This window comes from Octopus sinensis, linkage group LG9, assembly GCF_006345805.1.
Source record: "Octopus sinensis linkage group LG9, ASM634580v1, whole genome shotgun sequence".
Classification (NCBI taxonomy): domain Eukaryota; kingdom Metazoa; phylum Mollusca; class Cephalopoda; order Octopoda; family Octopodidae; genus Octopus; species Octopus sinensis.
This window is the reverse complement of record NC_043005.1, coordinates 6,158,137-6,177,876: the sequence shown is the minus strand read 5'-3', so window position 1 is coordinate 6,177,876 and position 19,740 is coordinate 6,158,137. Positions and strand designations below refer to the sequence as shown.

Genomic DNA, 19,740 nt, shown 5'->3' with positions numbered 1-19,740 from the left:
TGCATCCATTTCCAAGTAAGTTTTATTTATATATATGTATATATATATATATAATATATATATATATATATATATATATATATATATATATATCGTTAGCCACTACACACATTTTTTTCTCTCCTTGTTTTTTTTCTGTGTCCCTTTCTGTAGAAGAGCATAGGCTCGAAACATAAAAGACTTTTTCTATTCCTGAGCGTTATACTAATACATCTGTTTGTTTTGTACACCACCTGTCTTCGTCTTTTGTTTTTTTCATAAACTCTCCCTATATATATCTGGTTTTATTTTCATCCAGGTTATGCTACTGCTGTTGGTGAATTTAATGGTGATGATATCCAAGGTGATACAAACACATTTTCTCTTTTTTAGTAACATTCATTTCTTAGTTTTCAGCACAGGATAATCAAATGTTTTAAAGTTAGCAATATTACCAAATTTGTGTAAGGCAGGCAGGCAAGCAGGCAGGAATGGTTGGCATGCCAGGCAAAATGCTGAGTGGCATTTTGTCTGTCTTTACATTCTGAGTTCAAATTCTACCAAGGTCAGCTTTGCCTTGCATCCTTTTGGAGTCAATAATATAAGAACCAGTTGAAAACAAATGTCTTGCTTTCAAAAATTCTGAATTTTAAATCTTCCACCAAATCTTAGTCACAATTTATGTTCCTAAAAGATAGCTAAGTTACTTTACTAAATTCTTTGTAATATTTAAAATTAATTGAAAGAAACACAGAACATCTCAACAGAAATATGGTAACAAAAGGGTTAATAATAATAATAATAATAATAATTCATGAATTTATTTATTCATTATTCTTTTTAAATACATATTTTACCTGTAAATTTGCGTGTGTAATCTAGGAATGCATACAATGAGCTTCTCTGCCCTAAGTGTACGGAAAACACTCGGCGAGAAACGGAAGAAAATTTAAAGAAAGAAGGAAAAATAATAATAATAATAATAACCTAAGGGAGGGTAATATCTCATCTTCTGTTTAAGACTACAATATGGCATTTATATTTAATATTTTACAGATTATGTGGTTAGTGCTCCCAAGGCAGACAGACATCATGGCAAGGTAAGTTACATTAAGAAAATATTTGGAGGAGATGTTTTTTCAGCTTGTCCAGTATTTTTTCTGCAACATTCTTTTAATAAAACTATGTGTATTATATATACTAGCCTATTTATTGTGAAATAACTACTCCCCCCTCCACTGCTCCCTGTCCTCAAATTCTTCACATAATCATGATTTCTTCACAAAGTTTTCTCCTCTTATTTGATGGAACCAGAAAAGAAAATAGAATATTCACACACACACACACACACACAGACAATACTCTTGTATTGAGTGGAAGCTAATAGAAAAACCATTGGTATTCTCTCTCTCTCTCTCTCTCTCTCTCTCTCTCTCTCTCTCTCTCTCTCTCTCTCTCCCTCTTTCGCTCTTCCACTCTCTCTCTCTTTCTCACTCTCTCTGCTCATATGTAAAAAACAGGGAGTGGGAGGTACCCTTATTTTGGTTCCCTGTTCTTCTTCTATCATTACCACCACCATGACTACATACACACTTACATTCTTTTATGCCTCAAGTCAAATAAACATTTGTTGTGGTCACTTGATCCCCTCTAGCAGCTAAATGTCCTCCAAATCAAACTGCATTATCTTGAAGGAAACATAAAAAGGGATACATTAGGTAGATGTATTCTTTGATATACTATGCCTGAATAAAAAGCGGGAGGATCAGGACTGGAATACCTTTTGATCAATGACAATGCCACTGCTCTTTCTACTACAAAAGGCATCATGTATCTTGAACCAACAAGAAAGCTCATATGTGGACAATCAACTTACTAGAAATAGCAGCTAAATCTCCTTTAGGTTACAAATGTTCCTTCTCGAGCCATGCCAGGCTCATAAGGGCTGGTTTCCCGGTTTCAGTGGTGTAGAAATTCCCCACCTGGACGGGACACTGGTCCATCGCAGGATTACTCATTTTCACCAGCTGAGTGGACTGGAGGAACGTGAAAATGAAGTGTTTTGCTCAAGAGCACAACGCATCGCCCAGTCCAGGAATCGAAACCTTAACCTTATGATCATGAGTTCAACACCCTAACCACTAAGCCACGTGCCTCCACCCTTTAGGTTTACACAACATAAATAGAGACTTTGTGTGCCTTGTTCAGTGGAGCCATGCCAACCTTGTCTCTTTTAACAGAAAAGAATACAAAAGCCCTAAGAAAGCACCCTTGCATCACATTCCTTCTAATCGTGAGTCAGAACCCTGGCAGTTGCTCCAAATACGGGGCCTCACTATAACTGAAGAATTCTGGCAAAAGCATATCCTTAGCGTGTGAAGGATCGCATGCCAGAGACTAGCCCTTCTCTTAAGGGCCAGAAGTTACTTTAGCACCCCAACAGTCACTGACATTCTACAAGGCTCAAGTGAGGCCCCACAATGGAACACTGCTTCCACATCTGGAATGGTCCTGCTGCTGTTGCTAAGCACTCTCACGTCTTGGAGAATGGTTACTCTGCTGATTTGCATCCTGTCACTAATAGACACACTCCAGTCTCTGGCCCATAGGCATGCTGTCTCCTCATTATCTCTTTTACATTGCTATCATAATGGCCCCTGTTCCTCAGAACTTCTTGATCTCATACCTCCATCATTCAAGTACATTTGGCCCTATAGTCTTTCCTCTTCTCTTTCATTATCTTCCTTTCCCTCTATATCAACAGTTCTCATAAGTTACCATAATTCTTGTTCTATTCCAGGTTATAATTTACACCCAGGAATTAATACATCTCCAAAGTATTCTAGGACAACAGGTAAGTTAAACTTTTCAATTATTAAACATTTGAATTCACAAAATTTCTATATTAAAAAAATGGATGGAACTATTCACATTTTCCTTCTTTTAGACACAACGGAAGTGAAATGGTTAAATTCACAGGATTAATGAATTACTGGCTTGTTAGTCATAAATCCATATTCTTAGTGTGCTGGACATAGGCTTGTGGACTGAACTGGACACTTGGTAGTGTTTAGTCCAGCTCCTGCTTCAGTTTTATAAAGAAATAATTTTATTTTTTTATATAGTTTAGAATTTCTACTCCACTGAAACCAGCGGTGGTGCCCCAGCATGGCCGCGGCCTTCGAGCTAAAACATTTTTATGGATTTTAAGGATTTAATATTTCATAAAATTTATACTGATAACATGTGTTTAGAGTTGGAACTTTACTAGAGTTGTCTGAAATTTTGGGGGACAAAGCTAGTCAATTACATTGTCCCAGAACTCAGCTGGTACTTCATGAAATGATGAAAAATTAGATTGTAGTAAAAGACTTTTGTTTTACGATTTCCATCCCTGTTTTGTATCTCGTATGAAATGACCAAAATCCCACACATTTTATTTTGACTCAAAGTTTCTCGATTTATTTATGACTAACTGAAACTAACACACTCCTTCTCTCTCTCTCTCTCTCCCCCTTTCTTTCGTCTTCCTTCTCTCTGTTTATGTATCTTGTGCATAAAACTGATAAACTAGAAGATATTAATAGAGAAGGTGATATAATTGAGGGCAGATTCTATTTTAGGACATTTCTTGAGGGAACATCTGGCTTGAGCTATCTTCTATTTGCCTGCTCAAGTTCTTCAGTCTGGGAAAAAACTGTTTCAAAAAGGACCGTGTGGGTGTGTATGTGTGTACGTGTATGTATATATATATATATATATATATATACACACACACATACACATACACATGTTTGTATGTGTATTTACATATGTGTGTCTATGTATATATATATATATACACACACACATTCACACGTTTTGTGTGTTTGTATATATTTCCTTGTTTTCGCATCAGGCAATATTTGTAAGTGAGTGTCACTGCCATTCAAGACGTTTCCTTTGTTTTTAATCTTCCATGAAAACCTTCCCAGCCATGAAGAAATAATTAGACATTAAATGATAACGATGATGGGGATGAAATGACAACACCTAATAACTTATGAACATCTAATTATCAAATTGGGAAAATTATCGAAAAAGTCATTTCTATTCACATCTTTTCAAATATATAATACTGTACCAAGGGCTTTCTACTTCTAATTCTACTATATATATATATATATATATATATATATATATATATATATATGTAGCATAAAGAAAATGAGGTGTTTGAACAGAGCATAATCAATTTATTAACACTTTGTCTGTGATATAAGCCTTTGATCAATATATCGATATATAAATTAAAACCAGAGGGCGCTCGGATTTTGACATCCCTTTAAAGAGGAATCTATCTCCTCACAAAATCTCACTTACAATATATATATATATATATATATATATATATATATATTATATATATATATATTGTAAGTGAGATTTTGTGAGGAGCGCCGAAGATTTCTATTTTGGATATATTTGGGGTACTTAAGTCTGCTCGGGACTTAGTGCTTGCTTCTTCTATGGGTATGAATAAGTATTTCATTTATATCTCGCGTATGTGCCGCTGAAGAGGGGAAAATTTCTTGTGAATTAACCCTGAAATTGGACCAATATGGTAATAACAAATTTTTTAGAGATTTCTATCGGTTTGTTTCGAGACGCATAAATTTAATGGTTATCGACAATTTTTTGTTTCGGCGTATCTGGCATTAGAATTTTTCTTCTGCCCTTATCTTGTAAAATATATATATATATATACATATATATGTGAATTTTTGCAAGGTAGCCATTGACAAATCCTTCAAACTTTCAACTTGCACACCTTCATCAATCTGATTAATGAAGGTAAATAAACCAAATATTTGAAGCCGTTGACCTGTCATTCAAATCTTACCTTTGATGTTAGTTTTTTCCCATGTTTTATATGAAATATTGTACCATACATTGATGCCATGTGGACTGAAATCCCTATTAACTGGCCACTAGTATATGGTCTAAGCTACCTAGTTTAAATCTTTTAATTTGAATGGTCAAAGTTGTGGAGTCACTTTGGAGTGGTCGTTAGCATAGGTATACAACTTAACGACAGGTACAGCATTTGAATCCCAGATGTGATGTCACTGCTATAACCATTTTCTTCAGTATTAGATATTATATTTTCTAAACTGACCATTCTAGTGCCATTAAAAATTTTGTCAAGGAATTCAATGTTTTGCCATAGAAGTCCATATTGCAATGACTTCGCTTTCAGCATTTTATTAGTGTTAGAAGACCATTCCATTGTAATTTTGAAGCTCACTGTGGCATGCAACAATCATAACATAAAAAATTCAATTTCTGAATAATGTGGCACTGTTTTCATTTGCATTTTTTTAAGAATTATTTATCAGTTTGATGTCTTCTCAATATATTCTGGTAGATTTGGACATAAATATGCCGATCACTGTTGTATTTCATTACAGGAGAACAGCTTCTCTTTTATGACAAATATGATTCTTTGATGCTAGGGATTCTGAGACATCTGGTGTTTTGACTTAGTTCTGTCTCTTGTCAATCAGATGCAGCCCAGACTAATGAATTTAATAAATGTGCAACGCTCTTGGTTATGTCAGCATCAAACAAAGTGTTTGCTGATGTGTGCTAATATCTGCCAACCAATAATAAATCATTGTATACACAGTAAACAGTGGGAATCAAAATAATTTTACTCTTTATTCCAATGGATTCAAGAGTGGATAGGTTAACCACTGTTGTGTTTCATCTCAAGAGAACATCTTCTTTATAACAAAAGTCTGTTCATAACACACTTGATTCATGAGCACCGGGGAACTTTGGAACAGCCAGGGTTTCAACATTATTGTGTCTCATCAGCCAAGGCACTTCGGACTAATGAAGCTAACAAGAGTTCAAAGCGCTTGTTTATAACTTCACCAAACAGTTCGCTGCCAACCAATAACAAATTGATATAAGCAAATCGATATAAGCAATAAATTGATGGAATCAAAACGATGACTTGCATATGTTCTGGTGGATTTGAACATGAATGTGCCAATCGATGCGTTTTGTTATTGAGGAACAGCAACTCCTTTATAATGAATATGTGTTCGTTAAACTCTTGATAATATTCTTTGGCAAAACATTATCATTTTAAAATTATTCATTAAAATTTTGGAAAAGTTATTTCATAATAATATAAAAATTTTATTTCCTTCTAATTTTGTAAAAAATTATCATTATCATTTTGGAAATGTATTCATCATCATTATTATTTTTTTTTTTTTGTTTCACTATTATATTGTTTTATATTGACAAAAAAAACCTGAATATATTAATTTTTTTATTTTTTTATTTTTCATTTTCAATTTTGTAGTTTGGAGAATATTTTGGCTCTGCTATTGAAGCTGAAGATCTAAATGGGGATAAGTAAGAACTTATGCTTTTTTTTCATTCTTTTACTTGTTTTAGTCATTTGACTGTGGCCATGCTGGAGCACCACCTTAAAGGGTATTAATCAAAGAAATCGACCCCAGGACTTATTTTTTGTAAGCCTAGTGCATATTCTATTGGTCTCTTTTGCCAAACTGCTAAGTTACAGGGACATAAACACACCAGCATCGGTTGGCAAGTGATGGCAGGGGAACAAACAACCACACACACACAAAATATATACGAACATATATATATATATATATATACACATATACGACGGGGTTCTTTCAGTTTCCATCTACCAAATCCACTCACAAGGCTTTGCTCGGCCTGAGGCTATAGTAGAAGACACCTGCCAAAGGTGCCACGCAGTGGGACTGAACTTGGAACCATGTGGTTAGGAAGCAAGATACTTACCACACAGACACACCTGTGCCTATTACTCAGGAGTTTATTTCTCTTTCTACTTCCTAATCTACCACTCCACCCATATTTTTAAAAGAACTTGTAAAAATAATAATTAGTCGGCACGTGTGTGGCGCTTCATCTTAACCCTTTCTTTACGAGGTTTCCAATCAAATGCACTGTCCTTGTATTTCATTTCATTTTGAAAATAATTACTATATTTACTTGTGGTTAAGTTGTCATCATCATCGTTTAACGTCCGCTTTCCATGCTGGTATGGGTTGGACGATTTGACTGAGGACTGGCAAACCAGATGGCTGCACCAGACTCCAGTCTGATCTGGCAGAGTTTCTACAGCTGGATGCCCTTCTTAACGCTAACCACTCCGAGAGTGTAGTGGGTGCTTTTACGTGCCACCAGCACGAGGACCAGTCAGGCAGTACTGACAACAGCCACGCTCAAATGGTGTTTTTTACGTACCACCTGCACAGGAGCCAGTCCTGCAGCACTAGCAATGACCTCGCTTGAATGTTTTTCACGTGCCAGTAAGGCGATGCTGGTAATGATCACGCTCAAATGGTTCTTTTTATGTGCCACCAGCATGGAAGTCAGTTAGCTGCCCTAGCAAAGATCATGCTTGGATAGTGCTCTTAGTTCTCCACTAGCACAGATGCCAATCATCGAATCTGTTGTATTATTCTAAATTTGATTTTAAGTGGAAAAACTGGGGTGCAACTTATACACAGAACTTAGCTAAAAATAAAGTTTTTTAACCACACAGCCATATTAAAACTTCATTTCAACTTATTTTAATTTTCATTTTTGTTCACTCTTTTATTTATTAATTTATTTTTAATTAATCTTTCAGATTAGATGATATCATTGTTGGAGCTCCAATGCATTCCATCTACGAAGATGTATCATTTGAAGTAGGCTGTGTCTACGTCTATTACCAATCTTCAAAGGTAATAACATCTCTCCTCCACCTTCTATGGCATAGATGATATACATATATATATATATATATATATATATACATCTGTTGTGTATGTGTGAGTATGTATATGCATGCACATATGTATGTATGTGTATGAATGTATGTATTTGTATGTATGTATGCATGTATATGTATGTGCATGCATGTGTATGGATGTGCATGTATGTGTGACCTCGTGTGTACCGTTGGCGATTTTTTTTCCTCTGTCTTCCCTTCTCGGGATCTTTCCTTCTCCTATGTTTCTGACGAAGAGCTCCGCTCGAAACGTTAAACCCTCCTTCTTCCCTTCTTTCCTGAGCGTCCAATAATACTATATTTGTTCCACGTCCTCGCGTTGTTGTGTTTTTTTGTGTTTTCTTGTTTGGATTAACTTTATATATATATATATATATATATATAAAGTGTAGGTGGCATACGAGTGGGTATATATTTATAAAAAAGAAGTTTGAAAACGCACCTATATAAGATAAATTTTAATTTTCTGAGAGATTCTTGAAAAAATGAACCTTATCCAAAATCGTCTGGCAGCTTGTTCCACGGATCCGCAACCCGGACGGAGAAAGCTCCTCTCCTTCGATTGAGATGAAATCGTCGCAGGTAGAGCTTTTCGGAATGACCCCGCAGCCGACGCTCTGGAGCAGGAGTGAAGAACAGCTCTTTCGAGAGGTTACACTTTCTGCTTATGATGTTGTGGGCGAGAATGAGATCACCATGGCGGCGGCGTTTTTCAAGAGAATAAAGGTCGAGCGTCCTCAGCCTTTCTTCGTAGGACAAATTTTTGAGACCATGAACCATGCGGGTAGCCAGCTTCTGGACTCTTTCGAGATGCTGTATGTCTTTGAGGAGATAAGGAGAAGAGGCTTGAATCCCATACTCCAATATGGGTCTCACCAGCGTGACATAGAGTGGTAGGAATATGGCTGCCGTGAGCATTCCGAATGACCGTCGAATCAAGAACAGAATTCCGCGTGCTTTGTTGGCAGCATGGACGCACTGGGCGAAGGCGAAAAGGAGGAATCCACCAAGATACCCAGGTCCTTTACCTGATCGGTCCTCTCCAGCAGCAGACGACCCGGCTCGAAATCAAGTTGAGTTGCAGGAGGAGAGCCAACAGGCAGATGACAGCACTTTGACACGTTCAGACACAGGTCCCAATCGTTAGACCACTTCCAAATTTGGTGGAGGCATCGACGAAGATCCTCTATATCACTGCGAGGAGCGACCAGTTTGATATCGTCGGCAAATAGAAGGGTGTGTTGCGTGAGGTCGTCGGGCAAGTCATTTATGAAGACTAGGCCCAAGCACTGAACCTTGAGGCACGCCACTGCTCGCACTGGAGACGTCGGACCGTGAACCATTAACTTGGACTTGGAAGGAGCGATCTGAGAGGAAGGCACCAACCCATCGTACAATATCCGGATGGAAACTATATGCTTGAAGCTTGACAAGTAATAGGCGGTGGTTTACCGAGTCAAAAGCTTTGGCAAAGTCCAATAAAACGATGTCAACAGCATCACTATCATCGAGGATGCGCGTCACCAATTCTTCCATTACTAGTAAGTTGGTCAAGCATGATCTCTTCGGCACGAAGCCATGCTGGGAATCAGAGATAGAGGCTGTGTTTAGGAGGTGGAGCATCATACTTTTCTTAAGGATGGTTTCGAACATCTTGCTGATTATTGATGTAAGGGAAACCGGTCGGTAGTTAAGCGGGTCTTCGCAGCTCCCTTTCTTGAAAATTGGGCAGATTATCGCTGTTCTCCAGTCTGCAGGTATAACACCCGTCGCCAATGACATATTGAATAGACGTGTTAAGGGCTCGCAGATGACCGGAGCCAACGCTTTGATAACCCATGGGTGTATGCCGTCAGGGCCGTGACCCTTGTTGACATCGAGGCCTTGAATAACACGTTTGACTTCGTCCCACGTGATGACCAATCGAAGCATTGGAGGTACCGATCTATCAAATGGAGAGGGTTCACGACCATCATCTTGTTTGAAAATAGTTGAAAAAGCCTCGGCAAATAATTGGCTCTGTTGATAAGGGTCCTCAATCGATACGCCTGTTGAGTCTACCAACGTTGCAATCTGGTTGTTCAAGCAGGAATTCCGCTGGACATGGGCAAAGAAGGTTTTTGGATTGCTACTGGCATTTGCCGCGATTTTGTATTCATAACTGAAGCGTTCTTTCTTTTCGATTTTCACGGCTCGGTCTCGTTGAGTTTTGTACACCTCAAAAGCTGCAGTCGAATCCAGATTTTTGAATTCAGCCCAAGCAATATCTCTGAGTCGACGTTCTCGTTTAACCTTCTTCGTCACCCAGGGCTTGTGTTTCTTCTTCTTGGGAAGCCCAACGGGAACTGCCTGGTCAGTCAACCAGATTACATATACTTTGAGGGATGACCATAATGATGATACATATCTCATTGAGAAACTCAGCTTGATGTATTTTGGTTGAGCTAGCTGTCAGGAAGCAACACCAAACTTTCTAAATAAATCTTTTACTTCATAATTTTGTGGAGTAGACAACAGCAAACCATTCATTCTAGCATATGTGATGGTTTCTTTGTTTTATGAACCCAGACGGGATGAAAGGCAAAATTGGCCTTGGTGCAATTTGAACTCAAAATGTAAAGAGTGAGAGAAAATTCCACTAAGCATTTTATCTCATGTACTAATAATTCTGCCAGTTTGCTACCTTAAGTTTTAATTTAACCCTTTAACATTCAAGCCGGCCAAAATAACCTACCTGTTTTATTTTCTGACTGACCAAATCTGGCTCTCTCACACTTCCCCTACAATGTCATTTTAAAAATAATCAATAACTTGAAGCTACAAGATAATGCATAATCAATTGATATCCATTTGAATAAATGAGTATTACATGGGACAGAGATATCTGAATGCTAAAGAGTTACATTGGTTTAACCCTTTTGATACCATCCCACCTGTAACTGTCTCTGGCTCTGTAGTACAAAAGTCTTATATTCAAAAGTTCTGAATTAAAATCTTCCACCAAACTTTAGTTACAATTCATGTTCCTAACACTAGCTCAGTGCTTTTCAAACTTTTTGCTGGAGCGGAACCCCATGGAAACATTCCACTGGCTCGAGGAACCCCTGTGCAATAATTTAATAGTCTTATGCACACATATCTGCACAGGAAAATTAAAAATTACTGCCGATTTTAGCAGTTTTTGTAACTTCTTGTGGAACCCCTGGACTGTACTGGCTGAACCCTGGTTGAAAACACCTGCACTAGCTTAATGATAACTAAGTTATTTTACTAAATTCTTTATGTTTAAAATTAATTGAAAGAAACACAGAACATCTCCGCAGAAATACGGTAACAAAAGTATTAAAAACAGAAAGTTGTGTCATAGAGCCAAAGGATTCTGTGATACAATTTCTGGTATCAGAAAATTTTTATAATCCTTATTTTAATGGGTATATCTAATTAAACATTTACTAATCTATCTCCTTGCAGCATACATTCCACCAAAACAACAAAGACATCCTTGTAGGCAAAACAATCAAGGGTAGATTCGGTTGGGCGTTTGCCAAATTGAAGGATATCAACTTTGATGGCTACAATGGTGAGTTCCAGCCGTTTTGTTTATGCATGTTGTGGTAGGGTGTGAATGCATTTTTATTTGTGTATGTTTGCATTGTCATACAAATGGTGTCATATCTTTCCAATCTTCAAAGAAAATATGTCAGGCCATGGGGAAATATAACCTTAACAGAAACCTGTTGAGGGTTGGTGACAGGAAGGGCCCCCAGTCATACAGAATTTGCCTCAATAAATCTGACTCATTCAACCATGGAAAGATGAACTTTAAAATGATGTATTTTGTGTGTTGTCTTTGAGCAGCAATGAAATTGGATTGAGTCTTACATAAACAAAAAAAGTTTGGCTCTTTGATGCTTTGATAGGTGAAAACATAGAATCAAGTGTCTTAGTTGGAAGAAATAAATCGGATTTGGTTCCTGGAATATAACCAGTTACTGTGCAGGGCTGCTTCAAGAAGTCTCTGGCAATCTTATGCCAGCATGGAAAAAACGGATGCAAAGTGATACCTATGATGATGATGATACGGTCAAGAGTCGTTGATGGTGATAATAATGGTCACAGCAATAATGATGACAATATTGATAACAATAGTGATATTGAAGATGATGGTGATGGTACTGATAATGACCATGATGATCACAGCAACAACAATGACAATTTTGATAATTATGGTGATGGTGATGGTAATGATGATGGTGATGGTGAGGATGGTGGTGGTGCTTGTAAAGATGATGTCGATGATGATGATGATAGTGGTAACATTAGCGATCATCATCATTAGGGTGATAATGACAACAGTGATGATGTTGATGATGGGGAAGACCACAATGGCAACAATGCTAATCATCATCATCATTATCATCATGATCTTGACAATTACAATAACTAATAACTTTTTTTTTTTACTTTTCCAGATTTTGCCACTTCTGCTCCCTATGGAGGTAAAGATGGCAAAGGTGCCGTGTATATTTACCATGGATCTGTGAAGGGTGTCAAAATTGAACCTGCCCAGGTAAGTAGCTTCAGAGGCCAACAATCTCATGTTCCCAGCTTCTGGGATCCAACATTTTCAAGACAATCAAAAATAAAGGATCCAATAATTCAACGCTGAGAATATTGTCTCTTTGGATTTGCTTAATCCTTGGTTTAGGAAAGGCTTTTGCAGGTGACAAACAAAATAACCAAATGTATGTTTGTAGATATAAAAACAGGTACTCTCTTGGAGACAACATTGAGTGTGCCTTGCTCAAGAACACAACACACTGCCAGTAATTGAATTCATGGCCTTATGATCATGAACCGAATAAACACTAAGCTACATGCCTTCATGTGTGTGTGTGTGTATATATATATATATATATATATATATATATATAGCTAGCGGGGTGCAAAGAGCACCATACGAGTGTGATCATTGACAGAGCGGCTATTTGAGTATGATCGTTGCCAGCGTTGCCTTACTGGCACTCATGCCTGTGCTAGTAGGGTGTCAAGAACACCATCCGAGCGTCATCGTTGCCAGAGCGGCCAACTGGCTTCCGTATCCGTGGCACGTAAAAGGGCACCATTCGAGCGTGATCGTTACCAACGTCACTTCACTGGCACCTGTGTCGGTGGCACGTGTAAAAAGATTCGAGCAAGGTCATTGCCAGTACTGCCTGACTGGCCCCCATGCAGGTGGCACGTAAAAAGCACCCACTACACTCTCGGAGTGGTTGGCGTTAGGAAGGGCATCCAGCTGTAGAAACTCTGCCAGATCAAGCTTGGAGCCTGGTGCAACCATCTGGTTCGCCAGACCTCAGTCAAATCGTCCAACCCATGCTAGCATGGAAAGCGGACGTTAAATGATGATGATATATATATATGTTAATTGAAACAGCTGTAAGTAAAGATGATTAATTCGCTGCTGATAACAAACAATTATTAACTTCTCAGTCTCTGTTTTCTTTGTCTTCTTTTATATGACTATAAACTATATGTTTTTATATATGCACCTATTATTTTAAGGAAATTAATTCCCAAAAACTACTAGGTATTGAACCAGTATTCCCTTGGATGAAACCATCCCTTCATGAGGTTAACACAATCTCTAATTATACATATATATATATACATACATATATATATATATATATATATATATATATATATATTATATATATATATATATATATATATATATATATATATATTAGTTATCGCCATACTAATATGGCATTCTTATAAAAATAAGAATAAAGCTGACCGCTTATTAGCTCCATGAGGCCATCGCCTTAAGTTAGCTATTTGATACACAAACTGTATCCATATAACCTTTGAACAAGGGAGGTCAGTCGCTCCACACTACATGAGGCGATGGCCTCATGGAGCTAATAAGCGGTCAGCTTTATTCTTATTTTTATAAGAATGCCATATAGTATGGCGATAACTAATATTTTCCGGGAACGCTGCCATTGTTCTCTTTTAGAGAGACTTAGTAATTTTAATATTTCTATTATTGAAAACAAGTGGATGTATTCCACCGAAGCTAGGTAAATAAAACCTTTGAACAGAGATTGTCAGAAGCGACACCTACTGGTTTGGCTACGCTGCATTGAAAAGGGGCAATACCCCGAAACGCGTCTGTAGCTGCCGGCCAAGTAGTGTGGAGCGACTGACCTCCCTTGTTCAAAGGTTATATGGATACAGTTTGTGTATCAAATAGCTAACTTAAGGCGATGGCCTCATGGAGCTAATAAGCGGTCAGCTTTATTCTTATTTTTATAAGAATGCCATATTAGTATGGCGATAACTAATATTTTCCGGGAACGCTGCCGTTGTTCTCTTTTAGAGAGACTTAGTAATTTTAATATTTCTATTATATATATATATATATATATATATATATATATATATATATACACGCACGAATATGTGTGTTTGTGTGCTCACACATCTTTTATGAATGTCTATATTCCATACTTTCAAACACCTGTAGAACAAAAAATCCTTTGCTTGAACAACAGGTAAAGGTGAGAGGCAAGAATGGTAGCTGGCTAAAATAAGGCATCAGTAATATGCAATCATCTAACCCATGCTATCGGGGAATAAAAATATCATGCATAAAACAAACAAACAGAATTGTATAAATCTATAAAATAGATAAACAGTTACTATTTACATTCCCCACAATCTTTCTATTTGGGTAACTGAAGTAACTCTTCAGTGACTCATTCAAACTAAAACAATTATAAAGCAGAAGTTTGCGGAGTTTTCCCATTTATTTCCATTTCCTTTCCTCTTTATCTATAAATTTCATTAAAATATCAAATTACTCTGGATGCTAAATGTGCAGTAATCAATGGTGTTTCACTCCTCAATCAAAAATAAATTTTGTTTCTGATATCTGAAATCAAAATCTTGGCATTTTGAATAGAAAAATCCAAAGTTCCCTCACTTCACAGAGATCATTCTGTTGGAAAGGCAATCACAAATTTCTTAGTATCACAAAGAAAATCTTGGCATTTTGATTAGATTCCAACTGTAATTTCAGCTCCCTTACTTATTCTTTCTTTCTTTGTTTATTATTATTATTATTATTATTATTATTAAGTTGGTGAGTTGGCAAAATTGTTACTCACCAGACAAAATAGTATTAAATAGTAGTTTATAGTGTTATTTCTTCTAACTCACTGCATTCTGAGTTCAAACTCTGCCACGGTCAACTTGGCCTTTCATCCTTTCAGGTTTGATAAAATAAGTGCCGGTTGAATATTAGGGCCAATGTAAATGACTAGCCCTCTCCACCAAAATTCCAGGCCTTGTTCCTATAGAAGAAAAGATTATTATTAGGGCAACATTAAATTAGTTGATGAAATCAGCAAAGCCCTCTTCCACTAAAATTGCTGGCCTTGTAACAAAATTTGGAAGAAATATTATTAATATAATTACATAATAGCCATTTCTTGCTAATTAAATTAACAGGGACAGTACATGTGTGCACGCATACATAGATATGGGAGCACAATGCAGTCCTTGGACCCATGGTATCCTCTCAAACCATCCAACCCACACCAGCATGGAAGTAGAAGTTGTAGCATTATGGGGCATGTGCTGGAACTGTGCATCACTTTATATTTAAAGCTTGGTACTTATTTTATCAGTCTCTTTGCTGAACCTCTAGGTTATGGGGACATAAACACACCAACTCCAGTTGTCAAGCAGTGGTAGGGACAAAGCCATAAAGACACAGAAAATAGACAAACACACACACTCACACATATATATATATGTCAGGCTTCTTTCAGTTTCCATTTACCAAATCCATTCACAAGGTTTTGGTCAGCTTAAGGCTATATATAGTAAAAGACACTTGCCCAAGGTGCCCTGCAGTGGGACTGAACCCAGAACAATATGATTGGGAAGCAAGCTTCTTACCATATAACCATGCCTATGCCTACATATATACATACATATATGTGTGTGTGTGTATACATACACACACACACACGATTGACTTTTCAGTCAGCCATTTGAAATATGCCTTAGTGTATTACTTGTACTTATTCCATCAAACCCTGGAGAGTTAAAAGATGAAGTCAAACCCTGATGGAATTTATATACAAGACATAGTGGGGGGAGGGGGAAGCTATATACTTAAATATCTTCAATAATTTTATTCCTTTCCTCTTTATGCCTCTGTGTGTGTGTCCGTGTGTCCACATGTATGTTGCGTTCACCAGTTTTCTTTTTTTCTTTTAATTAACAGTTTTATTATTCATTTTCAGGTGATTGATGCCAGCAACTTGAAAAACGGTCTAAGAACATTTGGATATTCTTTATCAGGTGGCATGGATTTAGATGGAAATGGCTATACAGGTATGTCAATCAATCAGTCAATCAATCAAATCACTCATTTACCTTGAGGTGGTGGTAGAGCTAAGACAGAGCCTACAGCAAGGTATGTACTCCTGAGACCAAGTGTTACAGGAGATTCCAAAGTCATCTGGAAGCCATGGTTGAAACCAATGGCGATTTTATTGAATAAATTTACTCTTTAGTATCTCAAGATATTTTTATATACTTTTGGTAAATAATATCTGTTTAAATGAGATGTCAGTGTTATTCTCATTTTTGCGTAAATTAGACGACAATTCATTCGCCGCACCCTGTATGTATCATTGTCATCTTCATCGTTCAATGTCTGCCTTCCATGCTAGCATGGGTGGGATTGTCAGTGTATCATATATCTGTTCTGGCGGACATCCCCAGGTGAGAAGTGGGCTGGTCCACTACTAATAAATAGTGGACTGACTCAGTCAGTAATGTCAATTGGTGAAGGTACGCAGTTTGCACCAGTCCTGCAGAGACGACAAAATACATCGTCATAATGGGACTTAACAATATCCCAAAAAGAAGCTCACCCTTAAGTATAGAGCAGTAACATATTTATATGTAGTTAAGACTATGTCTGGTCATAGGGTGACCAGTGGTTTCACATCCATAAACGGCTTAGCCCCGTGAATGTCTCGTCAGACTCTAAAACTGAAGAACTTTGGGAAGGTTGTAAAGATGGTGAAGCTGACAGTTTCTTGGGAAGTGAACATTGAAGGTTTTCAGCTTTTGAGTCTGATACAACGTTCAGGGGTCTAAGCCCTTTGTGGATGCAAAACCATTGGTCACTCTATGACTGGACAGAGACTTAACAACTTGTATATATATATATATATATATATATATATATATATTACTCTTTCACTTGTTTCAGCCATGCGGCTGTGGTCATGCTGGAGCACCACCATGGTCTTTCTGACTTCCTCAGTCTGGGTGTTTCACATCACCACTCCTGTATGTGCTTTGTTCCCAGCTGTTGGTACATGTGATGTATAATTGAGTTTGATTCTACTGCCCTCTTCTGTTGGTTCATCCATTATTGTGGAGAGGAGGATGTCTAATTCTTCTTTGAAGACATCTACTTCCACATTATGCAAATTACTTAATTTTTGTGGCAGGGCATTGAAAAGCTGTGGGCTTTTGAACCTTAGACTATTGCAATACCTGGTCCTGAATTTAGATGGAGTGGACGGTACCTTTGGTACAATACAATGGCAACCGGTGCTGGCATATATAACAATTTAACTAGGTGTAAAATTAACCTAAGGTGTATTAAATATCCGAAGAATTTACCTACATCAATAAGAATGTTATTCCAATAGGTAAATAAAAAGACCTACAGTTTATTAATATATAGATATAAGAAATGGAAAACAAAACAATAAATTTAACAATTATATATTCAATTCAATTTAAATATTTTATACAAACAAATGATACAACTCATAAATTACAGCTGTTTCCATTTTATTAATAAAACAGAGTTTTTCAAGAATAATCAAAACCATTTAAATATGTAATGATGCTTCATCAGAGCAACATATCTGCTTCAGTATTTCACAAAATATATCAATTGAAAATATATAACTGCTAAGGCTTTTCAAAAACGCTTTTTAAGAGTGAACTTAATCATAAATAAGTAAATAATCTAACTGAAATTACATAAATTCCTAAATATAATCATCATCATCATCATCATCATCATTTAATGTCTGCTTTCCATGCTGGCATGGGTTGGACGGTTTGACTGAGGTCTGGTGAACCAGATGGCTGCACCAGGCTCCAATCTTGATTTGGCAGAGTTTCTACTGCTGGATGCCCTTCCTAATGCCAACCATTCTGAGAGTGTAGTGGGTGCTTTTACATGCCACCGGTATGAGGGCCAGTCAGGCGGTACTGGCAACGGTCATGCTTAAATGGTGTTTTTATGTGCCACCTGCACAGGAGCCAGTCCAGTGGCACTGGCAACGACCTTGCTGCAAAGTACAAATAGACAATTCTCTCACTCTTTGGTATTGATTATTCTCTTCAACTTCTTGTCTCTACCTACATACACTAGGCACACACACACACACACACACACACACACACATGAGCTAAGTACATTTATAATAAATTTCTGTGTTGAGTATACTGCAGCACTTTGTCCCCAAATGTGGGAGTTGATGTCTCATCCGGTGATGAAGCATCTCAGTATGATTTAGCATCGTCCACTGTCACACCAGACCTCCTCAGGGCCACCCATCACAGCAGGCAACAAAATTCTCACACACCAGCTTCGTTGAGTCAGATGCTGTGACTTTGGATTCTGGGCCACATGTTTTTACCATTTTCGATGCTCGTTCTTGCTGCACCACTCACCTCTCTCTTTTCAACCAGATGTCATGGCTTATTTTCTCTGAGGCTTCCAACAATTTTCTAGCAACATTTTTACTCCCTTTCCCATTGTCTGAGACTCCTGAGCATCGAATGAACCTGGCTTCTGACAAATCCTCAGCAAAAAGACATATTGCTCCCCATCCATTGTTTCCACAGAGTTCAACCAACTCTTTGCATATTTTCTGTCTTTCCTCAGTGTTCACTTCCCAGAAAGCTGTCAGCTCAACCATCTTGGCCCCTTCCCTTCTTTGCACCCTATGAGAAGGATGGGTCTTTTGGTCATATAAAGAGGGAAGTTGATATTTGCCATCAAGGTCAACTGAGACCTCACCCCCACCCTAAGCCCTCTCCCCTTTTGGATCCTCCTTCTTCATTTCAATGACTGGCTTGTAGTGTTCACCTTCACTGTGAAACTTCATCTTTCCATGTTGCACTACCAGGAATTGAAACCACAATCTTATGCTCATGAGTCCCACACTCTAACCACTCTAACCTCCACATCCTACCTATTGTCTAACCACAATCCCCTTCCAGGTGACACACTCCCTGTTCACTACCTGTGGTCTTTCATCTTTGTTAATTCACTGCATCAGCCAGTACTCTTAAGTACTCGGTTATGCCACCATGTGCATCTATGTTCCAAACCCAGTGGCCAATTGCAGAGGGTGTCTCTCATTGTTCTAGCTTTCCCACAATTGTACATACTACTTTCCTTTATTTTCCAATGCTTTGAGTTTGCAGAACCAGGAAGCACATCAAAGATGGAACAAATCAAAAGACTGATTCTGGCTAGTTTCCATGACCAAAGTTCTTTCCATCTTACCTTTTGTTAGTCCACTTCACCTGACAAAGAATGCAGAGATAGATTTCCAGTTTCTCTGACATATATATATATTCTCCCCTGGACAGGGCACCCATCCATCACAGGGTGACTCATTTTTACCAGCTAAGTGGACTGGAGAAATATGGAATGAAGTGTTTTAAGAATATAATGCATCACCCAGTCCAGGAATCGAAACCACAATCTTATGATCAGGAGTTCAACTCTCTAACCACTAAGACATGCACCTCCACATCCTACCTTTTGTCTAACCACAATCTCCTGTTCCCTGTTCATA

The 19,740-nt window shown here is 37.7% G+C and overlaps 1 protein-coding gene across 1 annotated transcript in view; it reads left to right on the top strand.

Annotated features, from left to right (window-relative positions):
• The window catches only part of LOC115215786 (integrin alpha-8), a 298,509-nt gene that overhangs the window by 247,271 nt on the left and 31,498 nt on the right, over nucleotides 1-19,740 (top strand). Inside the window, exons 8-15 of the mRNA XM_029785085.2 lie at nucleotides 299-343; nucleotides 1,036-1,079; nucleotides 2,780-2,833; nucleotides 6,338-6,390; nucleotides 7,670-7,766; nucleotides 11,285-11,393; nucleotides 12,286-12,383; nucleotides 16,138-16,228. Coding sequence (XP_029640945.1) covers nucleotides 299-343; nucleotides 1,036-1,079; nucleotides 2,780-2,833; nucleotides 6,338-6,390; nucleotides 7,670-7,766; nucleotides 11,285-11,393; nucleotides 12,286-12,383; nucleotides 16,138-16,228 — 591 coding nt within the window. The remainder of the gene's footprint in view (nucleotides 1-298; nucleotides 344-1,035; nucleotides 1,080-2,779; nucleotides 2,834-6,337; nucleotides 6,391-7,669; nucleotides 7,767-11,284; nucleotides 11,394-12,285; nucleotides 12,384-16,137; nucleotides 16,229-19,740) is intronic.